Consider the following 22855-nt stretch of genomic DNA (forward strand, 5'->3'; position numbering starts at 1 on the left):
AAATTTGAGTGAGCTGTGTCCACTACCAGAGGTAGGCGTGCATCTCGGCAGCTTTTAAAATTCAGTGGGCACGTGCCAGCCCGATTTGTGCATGCATCCCCTAATTGATGCGCGTATCTGGCTTTTAAAATTCACCTTATAGTATTCAAAATAAGTAAATAAAAAGGTACGAAGATGCCTAAATCCAAAATTATCATTTTCTACAAACAGTAGCTTATAATGTGCACCACACACTTTCAGCTAAAAATAAAGCAAAAACAAAGACACAAAGCAAAAGAGGATGTCAAACAATACAAAATACAATTAAAATAATCCACAAGACTTGCATGCATGAGACAGAGTGTTAATAATAAAGAGGGTGTTCTGCACCTGAAAAACAGGTCAAACCCCATTAGAAACTGGATAAGAACAAGAAGTAAGAGCATCCTGGTGGAGGGAATGCTGTTCCTCTAGACCTTGCACCATCTTCTGGACTGGCGTGAAACTGGTAAATTGCAACCACCACCACACAACACCATGCACTCAAATCGCAGAACATACTACCTCCCTTCAGACAGACAGACGGACAGCACTGAGAGTCATGATATCACCCCTTTAAGGGCATTCACCAATGGGATGGCAGCATTGACAATGAGCGATCACCACATCAAAATGTCCTCTGGGCTCACTTTTGAAGAGTAACACAATCTGCAGCTTTTATTCCTTCCAGATAATTTTATAAGTGCAATACTCACACCAGGCTATTTTTTGTACACACTGGAATGGATTATTGCTCATTTCAGGGGTGCTCAAACTGTTTCTTGGGGGCCTCTCTTCCACCCCCCCCTTTCAGCCAATCAGGTTATGATTGGCTGAAATATGCTTGAAAAATATTTGCATGAATAAGAAGTAGTGCATGCAAATAAATCTCATGCATATTCATTACAGATATGACAACCTAACTGGCTGTGGGAGCCCCAAGGACCGGTTTGAACACACCTGGCTCATTTGACTCACTCCAAGGAATGTACCATTGTCCTTACAAATTGTTCTAGAAAGTACAAATTCACTTTTCTTTGTTTTCCCCCCACTGGGAGATGAATCTAACCAATGAGTACTTGAAGTATGTCAGGTGGTGTTCACGCAATGTTCAGATGATGAACAGAACGGAGGCACCTCTAGAGCTGGCTGGTTGCAAAAGCAGACTGCTAAGAACCTTTGCTGGCTGAATTATTTCTTTTTAAATGATGTGTTGAGAGGAGTATTAGTCCAGTCACAGCCCTCATATAGCCCTCCAAGAGGGGGTGAGGGGCAGTGGTGGCCGAGCTGCCTCCCATTCCTCCTCTTCAGCTAATGGAATCAGGGGCTTGCAGCTGCAATTGGCAGACGACTACCAGGAGCCTTCAGCTTGGAGGTTGTCTGGCGATGTAACCTGTCCAGCTCCCACAGACATTCCTTCGCTATAACTCCAGGCTACAAGCGGAGAGCTGAGAGCAGCTAATGTGTCTCTAACTCCCACCCCCCAACTGCAAGTCACTCACTCAGCAGGCAATACACAGACACAGGATTTTCTAAACAAAATGCGTGTCGAGTCTTATTTTTAGTCTTATTAGCGGTTACAAAAACAATGTAGGAGGGAATGGATAATGGAGGGCAGAGAGGCTATGCAAAGGGAAAATAGCAAGATGTACTTAACAATTAGCACTGCCTGTTTCACCGAACATCAAGTCCCCTGCCCCTTGGCTGTTTTCCCTCTTCCACATCTCCTGGTTCTTCCTTAAGCTTCGAGCTTCCCGGGCTGACTTAAGGGCGGGTGCCGGGACTGGTTTCTGGTGACTACCCGCACAGCAGCATCACCCCCCTTACCGGTTTCCTAGGAAGGATCAGAAGATAAGCTCTTCGGGGTACCAAGGAACATTTACCAAACTGGGGAGGGGGACTCCTGCATTAGATGCTGTCCCGCTCCCCGCGCACAGGACCCAGACTCCTCGGGCATTAAATACTCTGCAGAAGTTTTCATTCCTAAAACCTCAGAAATACAACTAATAGGATGCTACTGCTCCCCCAAGATTGTTTTTTTTAACTGAGTAGGTCTTTATTTTGTGTTTTAAAAAACAGAATGAAACCAACAGAGCAATAATATTTGATGCACAGATTTTTTTTTTTTTTAATGAGAACCTAAGTGGAGGGCTGCACATTGTGACTTTATCTTATCGATGGCTAAACAAAGCGTTTCAGGTGCAGAAGTAAACGTTGCTTTTCGGTGCAGACCTCCTCGGGAAATGTATTTCGTTAGTCTGACGGCTCTAAGCTGCATAGCCTTGAGAGGGGCGATGAGCAGCCAACATCCCTGGAAGTAGCATCTGTACAACATTATTCAAGATCTTTCATTCGGAAGGTAATAGACTCCCCTCTTATAGTTAAAAAAAAAAAACCCCAAACCGGCTGTAGCACAGGTGTAGAGCACTTGTAAGGACAATGATCTCCCCCGTTATTAACAGAAGATGTAATTTATTGAGCTGGGATGAGAAATGTTTTAAATATATCTTGTCTTAAAGTGACACGTACAGGCGGTGTGTGGGAGGGGGAAAAAAAACCCAAACCCCTCCTCGAAAGAGGAAGCTTTCCCCAAACTCCTTTTCTTTCGTCCTGTGAGGGTCTGGAGCTTCTCCTGCCAGGATCCCCTGGGCGAGGGCTGGAAGCGGGAGGGCGCTAGGACCGGGGAGGGGCTCTCACATTACTGCGTCTCGGGCTGGCTCCGGGGCTCAGCGGCAGCGCAGGTGGTGCGGAGCCTCCTGCAAGGTGAATCCCCTGGGCACTGCTGCAGCCACCCCCGTGCGCATCATCTGCCGATTTCTCTGGTCGAGCAAACATAACTGTTTTTTAATTACAGCTGTAGAAATGTGGTCGGCTTTGCCTCTCTCTCATCTTGTTCCGTCTTTTTGTCCCACACAGAAAACTCGTCTCATTACCTCCAGGAGGGTTTAATTCATCTGCTGATGGAGCCTTCTCTGTTCACCTTTGATTAATCAAGAGAAGAAGAGCAGCAAAGTGCCCCTGCCAGGCGCAGACTCTTAGAGCCCGAGGGCAGCAGCCCCCCCCAAAAAAGATCCGTGGACCTACCGGCACCCCCTAAGGACACTGGACCGCGCCGTCTTATTTCTGCGGGTTGAAGGCTGCATCGGGAGTTACTATGCTTGGTGCAAGCGGTGCTGAAGACCCCTCCGCGCTTGCCCGGCAGCCCCCTCCCGAGTGCCCCCCTGCCACCTGCAGACTTCACTTCGCCTTCCTTTTGATTCTGCTGACTCTGACACCCAGAGTGGACTCTTCCTGGTGGTAAGTTCTCAAAAAAACAAAACATGTTGCACTTGTAGCTCTGGGTTTTGCATGACCGTGTGGTTTTCAATTGTACTCGTTAAAAAAAAAAAAATGTGTGCCAGCCTTAAAAAAAAAGAAAGAAAATAAATCCCCAAAGGAGAATAGGAAAAGGGAGATGCAATGGAGCTTAGGAGGGCTGGCAGCCTTTGCCAGGCTCGCTTTGAAATGTGAGGAATGCTAGGAAGAGATAATTCTCAGATCACTTTCCAGCCTGAAATCTTCAGATCTCCGAATTGAAAAGGCTAATCCGGGGCCAGAGACAATGGGCAGCGGTGTCCCGGAGCGTGGCTTCTCCTTCGGCCGCGCCACGATCGGCAGATCTCAGGGCACTGTAGCTGACCTGCAGGCATTTTAATTACTTTCTATATATGCAACTAACATCTACCCTGATGCAATCCATCCAAGGAAGCTTTTGTATACACAGAAGGGGCTTTCAGCCAAAAATATAATTTCGTGGTTTCTGATTATGTTTTAGCAAATAACTTAATCTTACAGTCAGCAGACTGGACACATGAGGGTCACAGCTGCCTAGGTTTGAAGGTTCACTTCCAACCAGTACTGGACTGATGTTGATCAAATTAAATGCAACTGCTTAATAATACAAAATTTCTAGCAAAGAAAATGCATGCAAAATGATCAAAGGTTAGGGAAAAGAGAGGGCTGAGACGGGACATGATGGCTTATAAAATCATGAGTGGGCAGGAGCCGTAAAGAAAGGACTCATTTATCCTTTCAAATAATCCTAAAACAGGGGGACCCTCCCTGAAAGTAACAGCCGGCAGATTCAGAACGGATCCTGGGAAGTGCTTTCTCCCTCAGCGCACTGTGGAGTCGTGGGACCTGTTGCCGGAGGAGGTGGTGAAGGCGGGGGAGCTCCTGGGGGGAAAGTTAGGTAAACTTATCGCCGAGAGGAAGCACTTCTGGGCTCTGCTGGGCTGGGTGGACCTCCAGCTGATGCAGCCCGCGTTTAGGTTGAGCTCAAGGGTTCCAATCCCCACAGAACATCCGTTCCTTGCTACACTGGCTCCTCGCGTATCTTTGTGGGGCTTGAAGGGGAACAATCCTAACATCTTAAAGGCAAAAATCTCCAAATGAGTAGCACCCTACGGTTTCTCTGGTTTAAAACCCGCATTATTTGTATCTTTCTTTCGCATTTCAAAGTGTATCTTGTCAGGTGTTAATTACAAGTCACACAGCTTCCGCTTAACTTGCCAAACAACTGACCAGTGCAGCCTGCCCCAGCAAAGGGCTCATCGATAAATAAACCCTGGCTATTCCCTTCCCTGCCTATCAATGACCTTTCCCGGTCCCACTGCTCTTATTGTAAGTAGAAATGTACTTGGGAATATATTGGACACAAGGTAATAACGCACAAAAAGGGGCTGACCTACCCGAAGACTGAAGCTTGTGAACTGTAGGGCTGAACCGGTCTGGCACTGGGCTTTAGGGTTGTGTCATCCTAGTGAGTCCTGCTAGAGAAGTAAGGGTCGACCCTTTACACTGGACTCACTCCCTCCACGTGTGCCCAGCTCTGCTGCCTTCATCAGCTCAGTGCACAAAGCTGGTCCCAGTTGTGGTGAGTTAGTCCTGGAATTAGGTCTCAAATGCAGATTGTTTGCTGACCTTTTTGCTATGTAGGAAAGTACACTGAATAGCTTTGAAATTAAATCGTAATTTGCTGAAAATCCTAGCATTACTCGAGCTGTACTGCTTTTAGCATTAAATTGAACTCTTAGCAGAAAAGGAAACGGGCGAGCTTTCGTTTATTTTTTGTATCTTTTTGTTTCTTTAAGAGGAGCTGTTGCAATGAAAGTCTTGCAATAGCTTATTATTCCTCTTATGTGTTTGTGAAAACCAGCGACCCCCATGTAAGGCGTCTTTCCAATCGCCTGGGGAGAGATTTAAGGGTGGCAGAGCTGCAGATCACCTCAGTGCCTAGAGGACACGGATTCACTTTTCAAAAGTGTAAAACTAAGAGGGGGAGATCAACCGATATTACAAGTTGTCTTTAAAAACTTAAAGCAAACTTATCCTTCTTTCAGAAGTGAGCAAAAAATAAGCACCTCTGAAAAGAAGGAATGTTGTGGTCTGCCAAGGTTATACCAGGGCACACACCTAATCTAACGTGGGAAGTATTCACTTGGCCCACGCGCAGACCCTTCCTTTTCTTTAGTGGGTGACAGCTGCATGCGTGGTGCCCTCCGTCACCCACGAGAGTCCTGGCACTGCTGACTTCATCAGTGCATCCAGCACTGGCGATCAAACCCCTTTCTAATGATCTGAAGAGTCCCAGAGAGGCAGGAGCAGGTCCATCCCTATGACCAGGTCACTGCAGGGGGAGACCTCCAGCGCTTGCCCTGCTGTCACTGCCTCCCTGCACGGCTGGGTCTGCTCCTGTCCCTAATGTCTGCTGCCCTTACCCCCCACACGGGCACGTGCAGGGCAGGAGGGGCAGCTCCTTCTCTACCTCCCTCCTCTGCAACTACTGGAAAGGCAGAAAAGCAAGTCCTTTCCTCCAGCCTCGAGTCTCTCCCCTCTCCTAGCTCTGTTTTTTGTTTTTATGACACCTTTCAAGCACCGCTGCCATTAAGAGCTTTACCGTCGGACCCCCGAGCAAAACTGAGATCAAACCATTTGCTTCCCATGAAGGGGCTCTGCTTCGTGTTTCTGCAGGCAGCTCTGACGCCACATCTCCGGCTAATCTCCCACTTTTAGCTCCCTTGCACCGTTTTTTGCTTCCCATCGAGCGTTTCTTAATAATCTTCCGGTAAAGTACGAGGATCCGTGAAGCAGTAACGAGACGCCCCTCCCCCCCCCCCATCGCCTGCCACGTGCAGCCTAGGGGTGCAATACCCGGGGCACAGCCTGTGAGAGAGGAGGCCGATGTCGCTCAAGGTCAAAGGAAGCATTTCACTCACACATGCCCTCTTCCTCACTCTGTTGAAAGTGACCCGATTCTCATCAGGCTCTCATCATTCTCAGCAGAGGGCCTGCTTCCCCACCTCACTCCAAGCTTAGAGCCACCTGGTGCCGTGGGCTTTATCAGGCCTGCATTGAAGCAGTGCTTATGATTTATAATTATATCTGACTTTCACATTTACAGTTGCCATGATTGTTTATTTCTTCTCCCTGTCCAATGAAGAGCAGCTGCTGCTTCAGCTTTTAGGATTGGGGCTGATGCAATAAAGTGCACTCAGCCTAATGCACAAGTTTACGTAGGGTTGGGAGGACTACACCACCATCTAATGCAGTAAGGAGATTAGCGCACCCAAAACGTATAACTTTAACACAGAAAATGTAACTCCAGCCCCAGAGATAAAGTCAATTTGCAAGTCAAGGGCTCATGGGAAATACAAATAAATGGTCCTCTGTGTTACCATAAGAGCATAAAAAGTTGCCATACTGAGTGAGACAGAGGGTCCATCAAGCCCAGTATCCTGTTTCCAACAGTGGCCAATCCAGATCACAAATACCCAGGAAGTACCCAAACATTAAATAGATCCCATGCTATTAATGCCAGTAATAGCAGTGGCTATTCCCTAAGTCGGCTTGATTAATAGAGGTTAATGGACTTCTCCAGGAACTGCTCCAAACCTTTTTTAAACTCAGCTACACTAACTGCCCTAATCAGATCCTCTGGAAATGAATTCCAGAGCTTAATTGTGCATTGAGTGAAAAAAAAATTTCTCTGACGTTTTAAATGTGCTACATGCTAACTTTATGGAGTGCCCCCTAGTCCTTGCATTATTTGAAAGAGTAAATAACTGATTCACATTTACCCTTCAAGTCTTTTCATGATTTTATAGACCTCTATCATATCCCCCCTCAGCCGTCTCTTCTCCAAGCTGAACAGCCCTAACCTCTTCAGCCTTTCCTCACAGGGGAGCTGTCCCATCCCCTTTATCACTTTGGTTGCTCTTCTCTGTACCTTCTCCATCGCAATTATATCTTTTTTGAGATGCGGCGACCAGAATTGTACTCAGTATTCAAGGTGCGGTCTCACCATGGAGCGATACAGAGGCATTATGACATTTTCCGTTTTATTCACCATTCCCTTCCTAATAATTCCTAACATTCTGTTTGCTTTTTTGACTGCCGCAGCACACTGAGCCGACGATTTCAATGTGTTATCCACTGTGAGACCTAGATCTCTTTCTTGGGTTGTAGCACCTAATATGGAATCTAACATTGTGTAACTATAGCATGGGTTATTTTTCCCTATATGCAACACCTTGCAGTTGTCCACATTAAATTTCATCTGCCATTTGGATGCCCAATCTTCCAGTCTCACAAGGTCTCCTGTAATGTATCACAATCCGCTTGTGATTTAACTACTCTGAACAATTTTGTGTCATCTGCAAATTTGATTACCTCACTTGTCGTTCCCCTTTCCAGATCATTTAGTTATTGTTGTGACATTTTAATTTACTGCTCATGGTAGAGAAAAATAAATGTACAATGGCTTGATAAAAAAAAAAAAAAACACAACCCTACAATTTTCTTATGGCCACACAATTTAGACGCGCATAGCAAGGGGAGCTTAATATAAGGCACTTCAGCAACCTCAGCAAAGATAACAGAAAAACTGGCCTGAAGACGCGAGATAAAGACGCGCGCCCGTATTATGCACCCATTGCAACTATGAGCACCCAATGCTTTTGAGCACTATGGACGCACAATTCCCCCCCTTATGCGCCCTTTTTTACGCAGCCCCTCATTTAAATACTGCATTGGGCGCCCAGGGGATGTGGCTGCGTGCGCGATAGGAAAACGTCATTGAATCAGCCCCAGAACAGCACAGCTGAACTCTCCCTTTCTCACTCTGCTGTTAACTACATTGAGAATAAAAAGTAACAATAGGTGGCTACAGCCCTGGTGAAACCAGAAACGGAGGCGACCGGTCGATGGTAGGGATCTTCCTTCCCTGCAGCTACAAGATGCCACATTCTTGAAAGGCTCCTGCGGTGTGCGGTCTGTGCTCCCCGGACCCCGGGGGATCAGCGGAAGAGCGGCATCCTCTTCTCTTGGCCATAGGAGGGTGCTGCAGGGCTTGGCACATGTGAGAATAATTGGGAAACGGGGGGGGGGGGGCCTTGTCCTGGTGCTGAAGCTTTAATGAGAAGCAGATGGGAAGGAGGATGGATTGGAGGGGGGAACGCAAATCTGGAAAAGGGGATTACAAAGCTTGCTGGGCTATCAGATGGCTCTGTACCTTTACTCTGATGATTTAGTGATGCAGATCCCTTCCATAGCCCAGCATGTTCGTCAGCGATTAGCCTCCTCTGCCTTCCATAAGTCAGTTCAGAGGTGGTTTTTTTTTTTAATATCCCAGACAAATACCAAAAACCATTAGGAGAGAAATTTGGTAGGAGAACAGGGTGATGTCCTTCTCTCTTACTGAAGATCTTCGGTGTCAGTGTTTTTGTAGGAAAAGGACAACAATTTATTTTTTTTGCCAAAACAATTGGAAAGCCTGGGATGAAATGGGTTCTCTCTGAATAGTTTTGATCCTGGCCCGTACATTTAAAAAACAAAAACAAACCACAACATGGTTTTCTGTTCCCAGAAGTTTAGACCAATACTGGAGATTTGACAAGAAGTAGATTTAGGAGATTATTATTACAACAAACAGTTAATATTATTACTTCACTCCTTTAAAAGACACAGCGAGGGTCTTTCCCCTTTTGGTAAAGGTTTTATAAGTCACTTGGGTTAGGGGAAATTGGAACACTGTTTATATGGTGAGGAAAAATTAAACAGACATTATGTCAACAATATCAAATTATTAAAATATTGGCTACTTAAGGATTGACCCTCACTGACTCAGAAGGACTTTAGGAATTGCTGGACGGCAGTTTGGTTCCTGGAAGATGCGCGATGTCATGCAAAGCTTCTGTCTTGGAATGAGTGTTATTTATTCTACCAAAGTACAGACGTCAGCGCATCTAGCAAAGTCTCCTTTCAGATGGCGCCATTTTCCAAGCAAGAAGCAAAAGAGCTTTTTGGCCTGCTATTTCCAACCAAAAGCAAGCTGCAGCCTAGGTCAGAAAATGTAGAGGTAATTCTGGCAGAGGTACAGGGCTTAATTTGTATTAATAATGTAAAAGACCATTCCAACAATTTCAGGAAAACGCTCCAGAAAAAGGCAGTGCTGGGATTCAGTGTCAAATCGCCCAGCGCAGGTTTAATGCATCAAGAGATGCCAACCAATGGGAAGGCAGCTTTAACATTTCCCCATGACATCACAGTTTCTTGGCACTTTTAGTGCCAAGAAGCTTGGGCCCTGGATCCTGGGCCCTGCCGTCCCAGTGCGCAAGGTTCAGTTGAAAGGTGGTGGGGCCTGAATGCTGAGCTTAAAAGGACTAAGTATCCAAGCAAACTTTCCATGATTTTAAATTGTTCGCACTAAGTTGTAGGTTTAGTGCCGTACAAGTTCCAGGGTTACATAGCACCTTGATAAAAATCAAACTGTTTATACACCCAACGTCAATGTGCTCATCCCCCCTAAATTACAGATGAAAGCTACTACGGTGTCTCACAGGTGCCAACATTAAAAAAAAAATCTACCTTCATTCATAGAGCAAATTCAAATGGTATTGTCTGTTAATAAATGTGTTGTAATTTGCCTTGAGACCATCCTTGGTTAAAAAAAAAAAAAGCAGAATAGCAAATGTCTATAAATACATAAAACAGATCAATGTATCCTTAACCAGTTTTCAGTTTTTATTTTATTTTTCCTGGGAATTTCGATGTCATAACAAAAAAGATTCTGTGGAAAAGTGAGTTTTCAACTGGTTTTTCTCCTAAGTGTTATAATAAAGTCATTTTTTGCATTGGATTTTCTTTTGTTATAATACTGAAGTTCCCAGAAAAATAATAAATAAAAACTGAGAATAAAGGTCCCTACCTCTAAAACATCAAACTCAAAGGGGCAGATTTTAAAAGCCCTGCACGCGTAAATCAAGCCGGATTTACGCGCACTGGGGACTTGCGCGCCGGCGTGCCTATGTTGCATAGGCCGCCGGCGCACACAAAGCCCCGGGATGCGCGTAAGTCCCGACATTTGGGGGTGTTCCGGGGGCGGGGCCGTGGGTGTGGTGCCGGCCTGGGGGTGTTCCGGGGGTGTGGCCAAGGCCTCCGAATCAGCCCCCGGGCCGGGGAATGGCGCGCCGGCAGTTGGCCGGTGGACGCAAGTTACGCCTGCCTCAGGCAGGCGTAATTTTCTGAACAAAGGTGTGGGGGGGGGGGATTTAGTTAGGGCTGGGGAGTGGGTTAGGTAGAGGAAGGGAGGTGAAGGTTTGGGGGGCCATAAAAAAATTCCCTCTGAAATCCCTCCGAAATCGGAGCGGCCTCGGACGGAACGGAGGCAGACTGCTCAGCTCCGCATGCGCAGGTTGCACAATTGTGCAACCCCCCCTGCGAGCGCCCCTGGATTTTATAACATGCGTGCGGCAGCGTGCGCAAGTTATAAAATCCAGGGGCGTGCGCTAGCTCACAGGCCTCACGTGAGCTAGCGCACGCCCCTGACTCAAGTACCAAAATGGGTTCACATTGGCTAAAAGTTTGGGAAGCCCTGGCTTATGACTTCCAGTTAGATGTATAGTAATCATGGGATGTACCAGCCTACCTTGCATCAAAGAACCAGGTTAATCTGCTTACTTTCTTTAACCTGACAACCAGACCTGGCTGTGGTGCGCAGTAGGCATCTGGAGTGTCCTGGCACAGAGGATCCTTTCTGCATCAATCAGTGGGCACTGCAGCAAAAGCACAAGCAATATGCAGGAGGCAGGGTGAGGGTAGATCCCCATACATACATTTAGGATGCACTGTATTATTTAAAAACATTTCTATTCTGCCTATAACAAACATCATATACTACATACAAACATTATACATAACACAAACACAATCAATTTCAAAACAATAAAAAATAAAAATAAACCTGTAGTGAGAATTTCATTTTATACTTCTATAGCACCTTTCTTATTAAAAATCCCCAAAGAAGTTTACAGTGCTCTAAAATACAATAAGAGGTAGATCTTTAAAAAGTACGCGCGCGCAACTGGCGCGAACAAAAGTAAGCCGGATTTTATAAGATACGCGCGTATCTTATAAAATCCGGGGTCGGCGCGCGCAAGGCTGCACAAAATCGGCACTCGGCAGCCTGCGCGCGCCGAGCCGCACAGCCTGCCTCCGTTCCCTCCGAGGCCGCTCCGAAATCGGAGCGGCCTCGAAGGGAACTTTCCTTTCGCGTCCCCCCACCTTCCCCTCCCTTCCCCTACCTAATCCACCCCCCGGCCCTACCTAAATCCCCCCCACCACCTTTGTTGGGCAAGTTACGCCTGCTTGAAGCAGGCGTAACTTGCGCGCGCCGCCTTGCATCCCCCAGCACAGGCTGCAGTGCCAGGGGACTCGGGACCGCCCTCCTGACCCGCCCCTGGACAGGCCCCTCCCGCCCCTTTTACGAAGCCCCGGGACTTACGCGCGTCCCGGGGCTTTGCGCGCGCCGGTGGCCTATGCAAAATAAGCGCGCCGGCGTGCGAGTGCCCTGCGTGCGTAAATCCAGGAGGATTTACGCGCGCAGGGCTTTTAAAATCTAGCCTTAAGTGTAAAACATGAATGCTCTTACCCCTGGAAAGCTTCTGCTTCCTATCCCTTGGGTAAGCAGTCTTCCCAAATGCTGCTTTGAGGCTCCTTTAGGAAGGGCCAGTGCTAGGTTTTTTGCTGCCCTGTGTGAAAAATTACTGTGCTGCCCCCCCATCATTCATTCTCTGTCCCCGGCCCAACCAAAAAAAGCTCAGCTCCCGTCAGTGATAGAAACTCTCAAAACTAACACCACCACCCCACCCCCTACCACCAATGGCTGGTGCAAGGGTATTAGGTGCCCCTGCCCCATTCCACACACACAAGAGTTATGCATTTATATTTTACATGAAAAATATCAAAGTTCCATATTCTGAGGTAAAAAATCCCTTACATTATATTTACATGCACTGCTGTGATACCAACCAGGAATCCCTGCAAAAAAGACGCTTGGAACCCATATGGTATAGGCCTATTGTGATGTGAGTGGGGTGTGTACATGACCCTCTGAAAGCCCTAAACCACTAATATACTTCCTACTAGGAGAATGCCTCCCCTCAGTCACACATGCAGAACATAAACAGACCCTTACCAAATACAGAATAGAGCAACCATAAAGTAGAAATTCAAATGCGCAGACAAAAACTGAACTGGAAACTGCAAGAAGCCAGACACTCTATGCAGTGCAACAATGAAAAAACAGAACCATCACCATTCCTCAAACATCAAACAATACAATCAAGAAATAAAATAAATACATAATCATAATACTAAAGCATACTAATAATATTATTTCAAAAAGAGCTGATGAATAAAAGATCAAATAATTAAAAACTCTTACACAAGTTTTTTTTAAATGTCCCAAACACCAATAAAATATTTCAAAACAGCAGATATAGCAAATAACACCTGAAAAATAAAACTAAAAAGGATTTAAAAAATTCACACTCTCCTTACTTGGGAACTTTGTGCAATATATTTCAGTTTTGATTTGCAGGCACGTTTACCGGTTTACTTTGAATTGTTCCTTAAGGAAAACCAAGTTCTGATGTATTGATCTGATGGCACCGGATCAAAACTGATCTAAAATAGATCCGGCTTCTTCAGGGAAGTCAGAAGTGCAGGCTCACAGAGCCGCCAATGAGGCACAGCTGGCCCCTGATGAACTGGGAGCCATGCTGCTATGTTTGCTCGGCAGAATTTCTCAAAGCTGAAAATATAATCACAATCCACTATTTTAATTTTGAAAAAATATGAAATCCTGGGAAATCTATCCCTGCCAGGAACACTTCCTCCCCTGATGCCGTATACGTTTGGGGCCAGATTTTTAAAACTACGTGCGGGCATAGATTTGTCCACGCAACCCGGAGCGCACAAATCTGTGCCCGATTTTATAACATGCGTGTGCAGCCCCGTGCATGTTATAAAATCCGGGGTCAGCGCACGCAAGGGGGTGCACACTTGTGTACCTTGCGCGCGCCAAGCCTAGGGGAGCCCTGGTGGCTTTCCCTGTTCCCTCCGAGGCCGGTCCAAAATCAGAGCGGCCTCATAGGGAACTTTCCTTCCGCCCCCCAGCCCTACCTAAACCCCCGCCCATATCTTTGTTATGCAAGTTGTGCCTGCCTCTGGGCAGGCATAGGTTGCGAGCGCCGGCCCCTGGCACGACAGCTGTGCAGGAGGCCTCGGTGCTGCCCCCGCCCTGCCCACTTTTTCAAGCCCCGGGTCACAGCATGCCCGGGGCTCAGGCTGAAATTCTCCCCCCCCCCCCCCCCCCGCCAAAGTGAGCAGCACTAATGTAGTGCTACATGCAATGTAGATGTGTGCTTTAATGCTACACATCCTCAGCAGGAGGAAATCACTTTTGAAGCAACAATAATTTGTCTCTAGAATTTGAGGATTGGAGCACACGAGAAACTCTCCCCCAGTGGCTTACATCCTTTCTGCTACACAGAGATTGTGCAGCCCTAAAGCTGACCCAGCAAGATGTTAGACTTGCATAACTTGAAAACATTATTTTCTCCGCTAGGATGTATATACAGTGCTACAGAAACAAAGAAACTGACAGAAGGCCCATCTTATCTCAGTTTTCCCTACGCACTATAGTACCTTAGACACTGCTTCATCTGTGTTCTTTACACCTCACTTCTCCATCAATAAGGATTCTCTGTGCTTATCCCAGACTTTATCCCTCACTCCCCACAGCTAAGGATTCTCTGTGCTTATCCCAGGCTTTACCCCTCACTCCCCCACAGCTAAGGATTCTCTGTGCTTATCCCAGGCTTTACCCCTCACTCCCCCACAGCTAAGGATTCTCTGTGCTTATCCCAGACTTTATCCCTCACTCCCCACAGCTAAGGATTCTCTGTGCTTATCCCAGGCTTTACCCCTCACTCCCTCACAGCTAAGGATCCTCTGTGCTTATCCCAGGCTTTACCCCTCACTCCCCCACAGCTAAGGATTCTCTGTGCTTATCCCAGACTTTACCCCTCACTCCCCCACAGCTAAGGATCCTCTGTGCTTATCCCAGGCTTTACCCCTCACTCCCTCACAGCTAAGGATCCTCTGTGCTTATCCCAGGCTTTACCCCTCACTCCCTCACAGCTAAGGATCCTCTGTGCTTATCCCAGGCTTTACCCCTCACTCCCCACAGCTAAGGATCCTCTGTGCTTATCCCAGGCTTTACCCCTCACTCCCTCACAGCTAAGGATCCTCTGTGCTTCTCCCAGGCTTTACCCCTCACTCCCTCACAGCTAAGGATCCTCTGTGCTTATCCCAGGCTTTACCCCTCACTCCCTCACAGCTAAGGATCCTCTGTGCTTCTCCCAGGCTTTACCCCTCACTCCCTCACAGCTAAGGATCATCTGTGCTTATCCCAGGCTTTACCCCTCACTCCCTCACACCTAAGGATCCTCTGTGCTTCTCCCAGGCTTTACCCCTCACTCCCTCACAGCTAAGGATCCTCTGTGCTTCTCCCAGGCTTTACCCCTCACTCCCTCACAGCTAAGGATCCTCTGTGCTTCTCCCAGGCTTTACCCCTCACTCCCTCACACCTAAGGATCCTCTGTGCTTCTCCCAGGCTTTACCCCTCACTCCCTCACAGCTAAGGATCCTCTGTGCTTATCCCAGCCTTTACCCCTCACTCCCTCACAGCTAAGGATCCTCTGTGCTTCTCCCAGGCTTTACCCCTCACTCCCTCACAGCTAAGGATCCTCTGTGCTTCTCCCAGGCTTTACCCCTCACTCCCTCACAGCTAAGGATCCTCTGTGCTTCTCCCAGGCTTTACCCCTCACTCCCTCACACCTAAGGATCCTCTGTGCTTCTCCCAGGCTTTACCCCTCACTCCCTCACAGCTAAGGATCCTCTGTGCTTATCCCAGCCTTTACCCCTCACTCCCTCACAGCTAAGGATCCTCTGTGCTTCTCCCAGGCTTTACCCCTCACTCCCTCACAGCTAAGGATCCTCTGTGCTTATCCCAGCCTTTACCCCTCACTCCCTCACAGCTAAGAATCCTCTGTGCTTATCCCAGGCTTTACCCCTCACTCCCTCACAGCTAAGGATCCTCTGTGCTTATCCCAGGCTTTACCCCTCACTCCCTCACAGCTAAGGATCCTCTGTGCTTATCCCAGGCTTTACCCCTCACTCCCACAGCTAAGGATCCTCTGTGCTTATCCCAGGCTTTACCCCTCACTCCCACACCTAAGGATCCTCTATGCTTATCCCAGACTTTACCCCCTCACTCCCCTACAGCTAAGGATCCTCTGTGCTTATCCCAGACTTTACCCTCCTTCCCCCACCAGTGAGGAAGGATCTTGTGTCTGTCCCAGGCTTTACCCCTCATTGCCCCACCAGTGAGTATTTTCTGTTTCAGTCCCAAGCGTTATGCCCCTGCCTTTAAGCATCCTCTGTGCTTGTCCAGTACATTCTTCAATACCAATTTGTGCACCCACCAGTTCCAACTAGGACAAAGTACTGCTTTAAAAGTACTATTCTATGTTTATCTTAGACGCAACTGTATTGTTTCTTTTTCATTTCAAATGATATTGTTCCCAGAAGATCCTTAAGATAAACAAGGCAGAGTGCAACTCTAGCAAACTGGCAACCCTGTCTGTGAAGCCCCTGCTCAGAATGCCTTATGTATACATGCAGCCCAACCTCAGGAAAGATTAAACTGGAAAAATGCTTCAAATGAGAGCTGATTACATATTTACAGCATCCTTGAGGTTCATTGTAATTACATTTTAGCATGCTTTGCATGAATATTGTAAGGCTCCCACTGGAAAGCAGTATGAACCATTCCATCCCACCAGGATTTCTTGTCTGAGCAGATATGGATAGGGGGATTCTTGTCTGAGCAGATATGGATATGGGATTCTTGTCCGAGCAGGTATGGATATGGGATTCTTGTCTGAGCAGGTACAGATAGGGGGATTCTTGTCTGAGCAGATATGGATATGGGATTCTTGTCCGAGCAGATATGGATAGGGGGATTCTTGTCCAAGCAGATATGGATATGGGATTCTTGTCTGAGCAGGTACAGATAGGGGGATTCTTGTCCGAGCAGGTATGGATAGGGGGATTATTATCTGAGCAGATATGGATTGGGAGATTCTTGTCCGAGCAGATATGGATATGGGATTCTTGTCTGACAGGTAGAGATAGGGGGATTCTTGTCCGAGCAGATATGTACAGGGGGATTCTTGTCCAAGCAGGCTATCCGGAGGAAAACAATAGATCTGAATCAGTTTTTCTTTAGCAAGCATGCATCTGAGCAGGCCACGATCTTGGGGGAAGACCCTGAAGGAAGAGAATCAGGAGGCCCCTTCCATCCCTTCCCATCTTGGTTTGGATTCCGTTGACCTCCCGTCCAGGTCAGAGCTATGTGAGTGGTTCCTGGAACTTCTCGCTGATATGCGACAACATAAATCTGTTTTATTAGCCTCTATAACAGAAGTCAGAGAGGACTTAGTGGCGATGGGCACTGAGTAGATGAATTGGACTCCCGAGTTGAACATCACAGTGTGGCACTTAACACTCTAAGTGCACAGCACAAGTCAGTACTGCTTGAATGTTCTCTTCTGGCGGATAAAATGGAAGACCTCGAGAACCGCTCTAGACGCTGCAGTATTCAAATTCGGGGGATCCCTGAAACGGAGGCATTCAAAGATTGTAAAGCCACGGCAGCAGCGATCTGTGCCTACATACTTACTGGCATATGCGGCCTCCTGATCTGAGCATGCACTCAGAGAATTGGGGCCCAAACGAGACAATCAGCCGAGAGACATTGTCATTTGTCTGCATAGCTTCTCTCAGAAATCGCACATTGTGGATGAAGCCCGGAAACTCTCCCACTGGCACTGGGACATAAATTAGCTATCTAGAACAACCTGGATCCACACACTTCGACGATGCTACGAGCTTCGGGAAGTCACAGGTGCGCTATACAAGGAACGCATTCGTTATCGCTGGGCCTTTCCTTTTTCCCCATCGGTTCATGAACCAGTGGACTTCTTACCAGATTAGATCCCTCTCTGAAGTGGAGACCGAGTTCAAGCAAGCAGACCTGCCCATCAGTTTTCTTCTTCCGAATGTGGGTCCTGCCACGGCGACGACTGATTCTCTTCCAAGATGCGCCAAGCGAGGCAAGGAGGAAAGAGACTGCAGGGCCATTCTGAGGCCTCGCGTTCTGCACTCTCTGACCAAGGATGAGGATGTTCTGCTATATTTAGCTCCTCCTGTTTGCTACTGTTTTGCTGTATAATGTTTTGCATACCAATTCCGTTATTAAGTCTTGGTATGCAGGTTCATGCTTTCATGGCACATTACTTTATGTAAGGTGGTGGTCAGTTTTAGCTAATTTCTCTTATTTTGGGAGTGGGGAGGATTGGGCGTTTCTTTTGGTCCGGGTCCTAGCCCCTTTATGAGGTGGGATTCGCCGAGTGGGATGGGCAGATCAGTGATTAATAAGGGGGGATCACTGGGGATTGCAGATTTGCTTGTTCTTTTCCTTTTTTTTAATCAAATGTATTCTTGGGGTCGCACTTCAGTTCTCTCTTATGCAGGATTACTGGGTTCTTACTTATTTCTTAAGGATCTTGGGTTGTTTCTTTGGTTAGGGCTGGTAGACTTTTATCGTTAAATGTTAGGGTCTCCCCTAAGAAACGGCATCAGCTTTCTCTGGAATTAGGCTCCCATAAGGCAGCTATTGTTTTTCTTCAGGAGACACACTTACATGGGGCACATTTAAAACTAATCGGAGAAAGTTCTTCTTCACTCAACGCACAATTAAACTCTGGTATTTGTTGCCAGAGGATGTGGTTAGTGCAGTTAGTGTAGCTGGGTTTAAAAAAGGATTGGACAAGTTCTTGGAGGAGAAGTCCATTACCTGCTATTAATCAAGTTGACTTAGAAAATAGCCACTGCTATTACTAGCAACAGGTGGGCATATTAATTTCCTCACAGTTGGTTCATGATGTTTTGTTCCAGCTTTAGATCCTCTTGGTAAATATGTTTTGTTGAAAACATTTTAAATTTCCCAAACACCAATAAAATATTTCAAAACAGCAGATACATCAAACACCACCCAATAATTAAAAATAATATCCCTCACTCTCCATATGTGGGAACTTTTGGTTTCCAGTCACCCAGGTTTGTCATTAGTTTAGTAAGGTTCTTTCTTTTTCCTCTCTCTCACTCCATTTTTTTTTTTCACACATGTGCACTCTTTAATCAATTATACTTAGGGAATAGCCACTGCTATTAATTGCATCAGTAGCATGGAATAGACTTAGTTTTTGGGTACTTTCCAGGTTCTTGTGGCCTGGTTTTGGCCTCTGTTGGAAAGAGGATGCTGGGCTTGATGGACCCTTGGTCTGACCCAGCATGGCAAGTTCTTATGTTCGTTCTTTCTGTCAATCAGTGCCAGGAACAGCAGTCATATCCTTTATGCAGTTATGTCCTTTGTATCAAGCGAGTCTTGCTACACAGTCCTGGCAGAGATGTGATGAGATCAGTTTCAGAAGCAGGGCATTTGTCTCAGGCCCTGTCCCCTTGTCGTTACATTCTCAGGCCAAAGGTCACGGCGGCTGCTACTCCTGTGCCGCATCCGTAGATGTTCTGGGTAGAGAATTTCACAAGGTCCCCCACTGAGGGCCAGGAGGTGAGGCACCCCCTTCTGCAGTCCAGCTAGAATAATGGGGCCAGTAGGTCCAGTACTTGGAACACACTCCTGCTATTACAGGTTCCTCTCCTTCCCCCACCACTCCATCAACTGATCTGACCGGTAGGGGAGGAAGAGGAGCAAGTTAGAAGTATTGGACCCTCCAACCTTGCTCTTCGGCTGCCTGAGGCACGGAGTGGGGAGGGAGGTGCAGGAGAGGCCCCTGAGAAGCGGAGGAGCAGCCTCCAAGCAGGAATCACTGGGATTAGGTGTGTGGGAGGAGGATAGTTGGGACTAAGGGATGTGGCCTGGGTGGTACACTGAGGGGTGAGATTTATTGAGGGGTCTGAGGGAATTTTATGCACCCTTGACATCACTGGTGCCAGGAGATGCCCGCTTCCTCAATCTCTGGGAGGGCAGGGGAAGGAACACATTTTATTCTGGTACAGTCATACTGGTAAACAACAATATAAAATACATCATAATAAAACATATAAAATACATTAAAATAAAACATATTAAAATAAACATCAGTAATAAAATCAAAAAGTCAATTATAATCCAAAATAAATGTTAAAATGACTGTATCATAGCTCTAGATAAAAATGATTGATAGGGGTTAAATAAATGTACATTAAAAATAAAGTAAAATAATTAATTTCAGTCCTCTAAATATCCGCTATATATTATTCTCCCTCTTCTCCAAACTCTTGTATGAACAGCCATGTTTTAAGATTTTTTTTAAAGGACTAAAAATTGGTTTCTAATCTCAATTCCATACCCCTTCCTCCAATTGCCTGCTCTTCAACCTCAAGATGTGTGGATGGTGCTGGTGGTGGCTGTTCTAAGCAATGCACCTGAACCCTGCACACCTAGAATCAGCCCTACTGAGAATGAGCACCGCTTGCCAGTCCCATATATTTGAACTTACATACCAAGTACTGTATATTATGGGATGTAAGGTACCTGCTCCCTCCATTTGAAATCAATACTGTAGGTCCTACAGAGCATCAGGAGGGAGCATCAGAAAACACCTATATAGTCCATAGATGTTGAAGTGATTTATCAATACACAGAGATGTGTTTTACTTCTAATCAATAAATAACAGCATCTGTTCCATCAATTCCTCAGCATCCTTGCCTGATAATTCCCCCTACCCCAGGGGTGTACTGTAAGGGAGCTGCTCCACAGTCTGGTCTGGTGGGTGCTGGAATGCACTTGGTGTGTGGCTTAGAAGCCATCCCAGGCCTAATCACTGGTAATGGGATTTGAGTTCCCAACTATAAACACACTAACAGCGAAGCACCTGCTCACGTCCTCCGGGAACCCTGCGTAGACAGGAGCCAGTAATGGGGAAGACCTCCAGGGCTTTTCCCAGTACATCTACCAGGGGACCAAACCAGACTTACCACTTTAAATGGCTGCTGTCAGAAGTGAGAGCTATAATATAAATCAAGCCCGGGGCACTCCATGAAGCCTTCAACTCTTCCACTTTAAATTACCACCTCAAAGAGCTGTAAATCAAGACCATAGCACTTCTCAAACAGCTTTGGTACTGAGCATTGCTTAAATTTCAAGTTAGAGAGACTGGGGTGTCAAGGAGGGATCCCACTCCCAAAGTCTGTGACAGAAATAAAGGTAAACAAATTAAAAACCCCTTTTTTTTCTGTTATTTGTTAAATTTTATTTCCATGCTTTCAAGCGCAGCCACACTACTTTATCCAACATCTGTCTCTTAATTTTAACTTCTGGTAAACTCTCCAACTTGCTATATCATCACCATTGAGGAGGGGTGTGGCAAAGCAGGGGGTTTTCTTGCACTGATTTATTTTTTGGTTCTTGGACTGTTTTCCCAGAGAGCTCATTTCCTCTGTGCTGGCCTGCAAGTTGCATTTGCCCCTGCAATGTGGTTCAAACAGAGGCGTATGATGCTGACTTTACTCAGAATGAGGCTTTGAACAGCATACATATCCCAGCATCCCTGAGGACGCTGTAAAACAAACATCCTGCCATGCCATTAGCCAGAAAACTATTACAAGTCAGAAGGCCATTGGTCAGGGAGCTATTGTAAGTATTTTGCATTCTGATTGGCCATTCAGACAAATAACTAGCCCTGGAGGCAATAGAATTCACTAGTGATGGCTGGGAGCACAGAGGGAGCAGATCTCTGTGCTGAGTTCATGTGAACAGAATTTTCCTGAACTTTCTAGGCACTAATAAGTACAGTGGAAAGTGTTTTACTATCTTTTTCTATTTAATCCTTGTTATTTTTACCTGTCTGTGTTTGAAGATGTAATGGTTTTGTGTTTACTGTTTCCACTTTTGTTAATAAACTTATTGGTTTGTTTGCTCTGCCTGTCCTGGACTGATTAATGATCCTGGTGTCCTTTGTGTTTGGCCTGCAGGTGTATTTCTAGGAGCTATGTGACCCCAGGGTTGTGTGGGATCCCAGTGTCCCTGGAAACCACCAGGGGACAGCTCGCGGGCAGGGCACTTGTTCAGAGGCAAACAGGAATCCGGTTGGCGGGTGAGAGGACGTCTGCAGGTGCAGGAGGGCTCGGGCAGTGCTCGCCACGACCCTCTGTGGCACCTCAGTGCTACCCCAAACACGACCCTCTGTGTCTGGGTGTTAGGGAGAGCACTGAGTTGTTACATTATAGACCTTTTTTTTTTTTCTTTGCTGGTGGGAGCAATAGGATCATCAAGCTCAGTGTGTGGGGTGAGGGTCACCACTTACTGAGTGCTTCAGGGGTGGCTTTTGCTCTGCAACCTCCAAAGACAGAGCACAGTGAACAACTGCAAAAGCAGCAGGGTCCCTTCCCCCATTCAGTGTTTGGAGATTAGCTGCAGGCTGATGGGGGACGGCAGAGTCCATGAGGCTCTGGACATGCCTGCCTATTATCAGAGTATGCAGATAGATGAGGAAATGCTGAACCTGGCTCTTTTGGTGAGGGAGTAACAGCTTATTCTGAGTTCCACTTCTGGTGGGAGAACAGACCCCTCACTGGCACAGGCCTGAGAACTGGTAGGGCCCGATGCCTCACCAGCAAAAATCCAGCAGATCTACACGTGGCTGTGTAAGAGAGGGCAGGAAGACAGACGGGGGCAGGAAGAGAGGGGCAAGGAATGTCAGCTGCAGGAAATGAAGCTGGAGATAGAAACGGTTTATAGCCAAGGCTCCAGCCCATCTTCTTTGCAGAAAACAGAGACTGGCTCCACAGTCCAAATAGGGCCCAAGCTGTTTGCACGGTCCGAGGACCCCTGAGGTGACATTGATGCCTTTGAGAAACTTTGCTGCCTCAATGCAGTATTTGGGAGGAAAGCTCACTGGGAGAGCACTCAGGTTGTTCCAATGACCGTCCATACAGATGTGCACCTCCTCAAACTGGGAGCACAAGGCTTTGCTGAACTGTTTTGCCATTACCCCAAAGACCTACTGAACCAAATTCAGGAATCTGTAGAAGAGGGCGGATGACACAGCTAAGATACAAGCATAAACCGAACCGTGGCTTACTGGATCTGAAGTTAACATTCTGGAAGACTCTTGGAACCTGATGGTTCTGGAGAAGTTTTTACAACGCTGTCGTCCAGAGGTGAGACAGAGTTTCAAGATCACCAGAACAGGCAGATGAGCTGGCTGACATCTTTGTGGCTAACCGGCCCTGGCTGGCAAAGAGAAGAGGTCCGTATCTGCAATAGCAGCAGGGGCCTAAGTCCGATGTTCCCGCAACTCTTTCCGTTTTCCGCAAAAGCCTAAG

At 46.8% G+C, this 22855-nt stretch overlaps 1 protein-coding gene across 5 annotated transcripts in view; it reads left to right on the plus strand.

The window, feature by feature from the left end:
- Positions 1-22855, plus strand: part of WNT2B (Wnt family member 2B) — a 57908-nt gene that overhangs the window by 4115 nt on the left and 30938 nt on the right. For 2 of the 5 annotated variants that reach the window (XM_029573455.1, XM_029573454.1), the window contains one exon: positions 2935-3315. In XM_029573455.1, coding sequence (XP_029429315.1) covers positions 3173-3315 — 143 coding nt within the window. In that variant the 5' untranslated portion in view covers positions 2935-3172. Of the gene's footprint in view, positions 1-2209; positions 2378-2518; positions 3316-22855 lie in introns of those variants that run through there. The other 3 variants (XM_029573451.1, XM_029573453.1, XM_029573452.1) reach the window with 3 other exon arrangements.

Source organism: Rhinatrema bivittatum, chromosome 12 (genome assembly GCF_901001135.1).
Source record: "Rhinatrema bivittatum chromosome 12, aRhiBiv1.1, whole genome shotgun sequence".
Classification (NCBI taxonomy): domain Eukaryota; kingdom Metazoa; phylum Chordata; class Amphibia; order Gymnophiona; family Rhinatrematidae; genus Rhinatrema; species Rhinatrema bivittatum.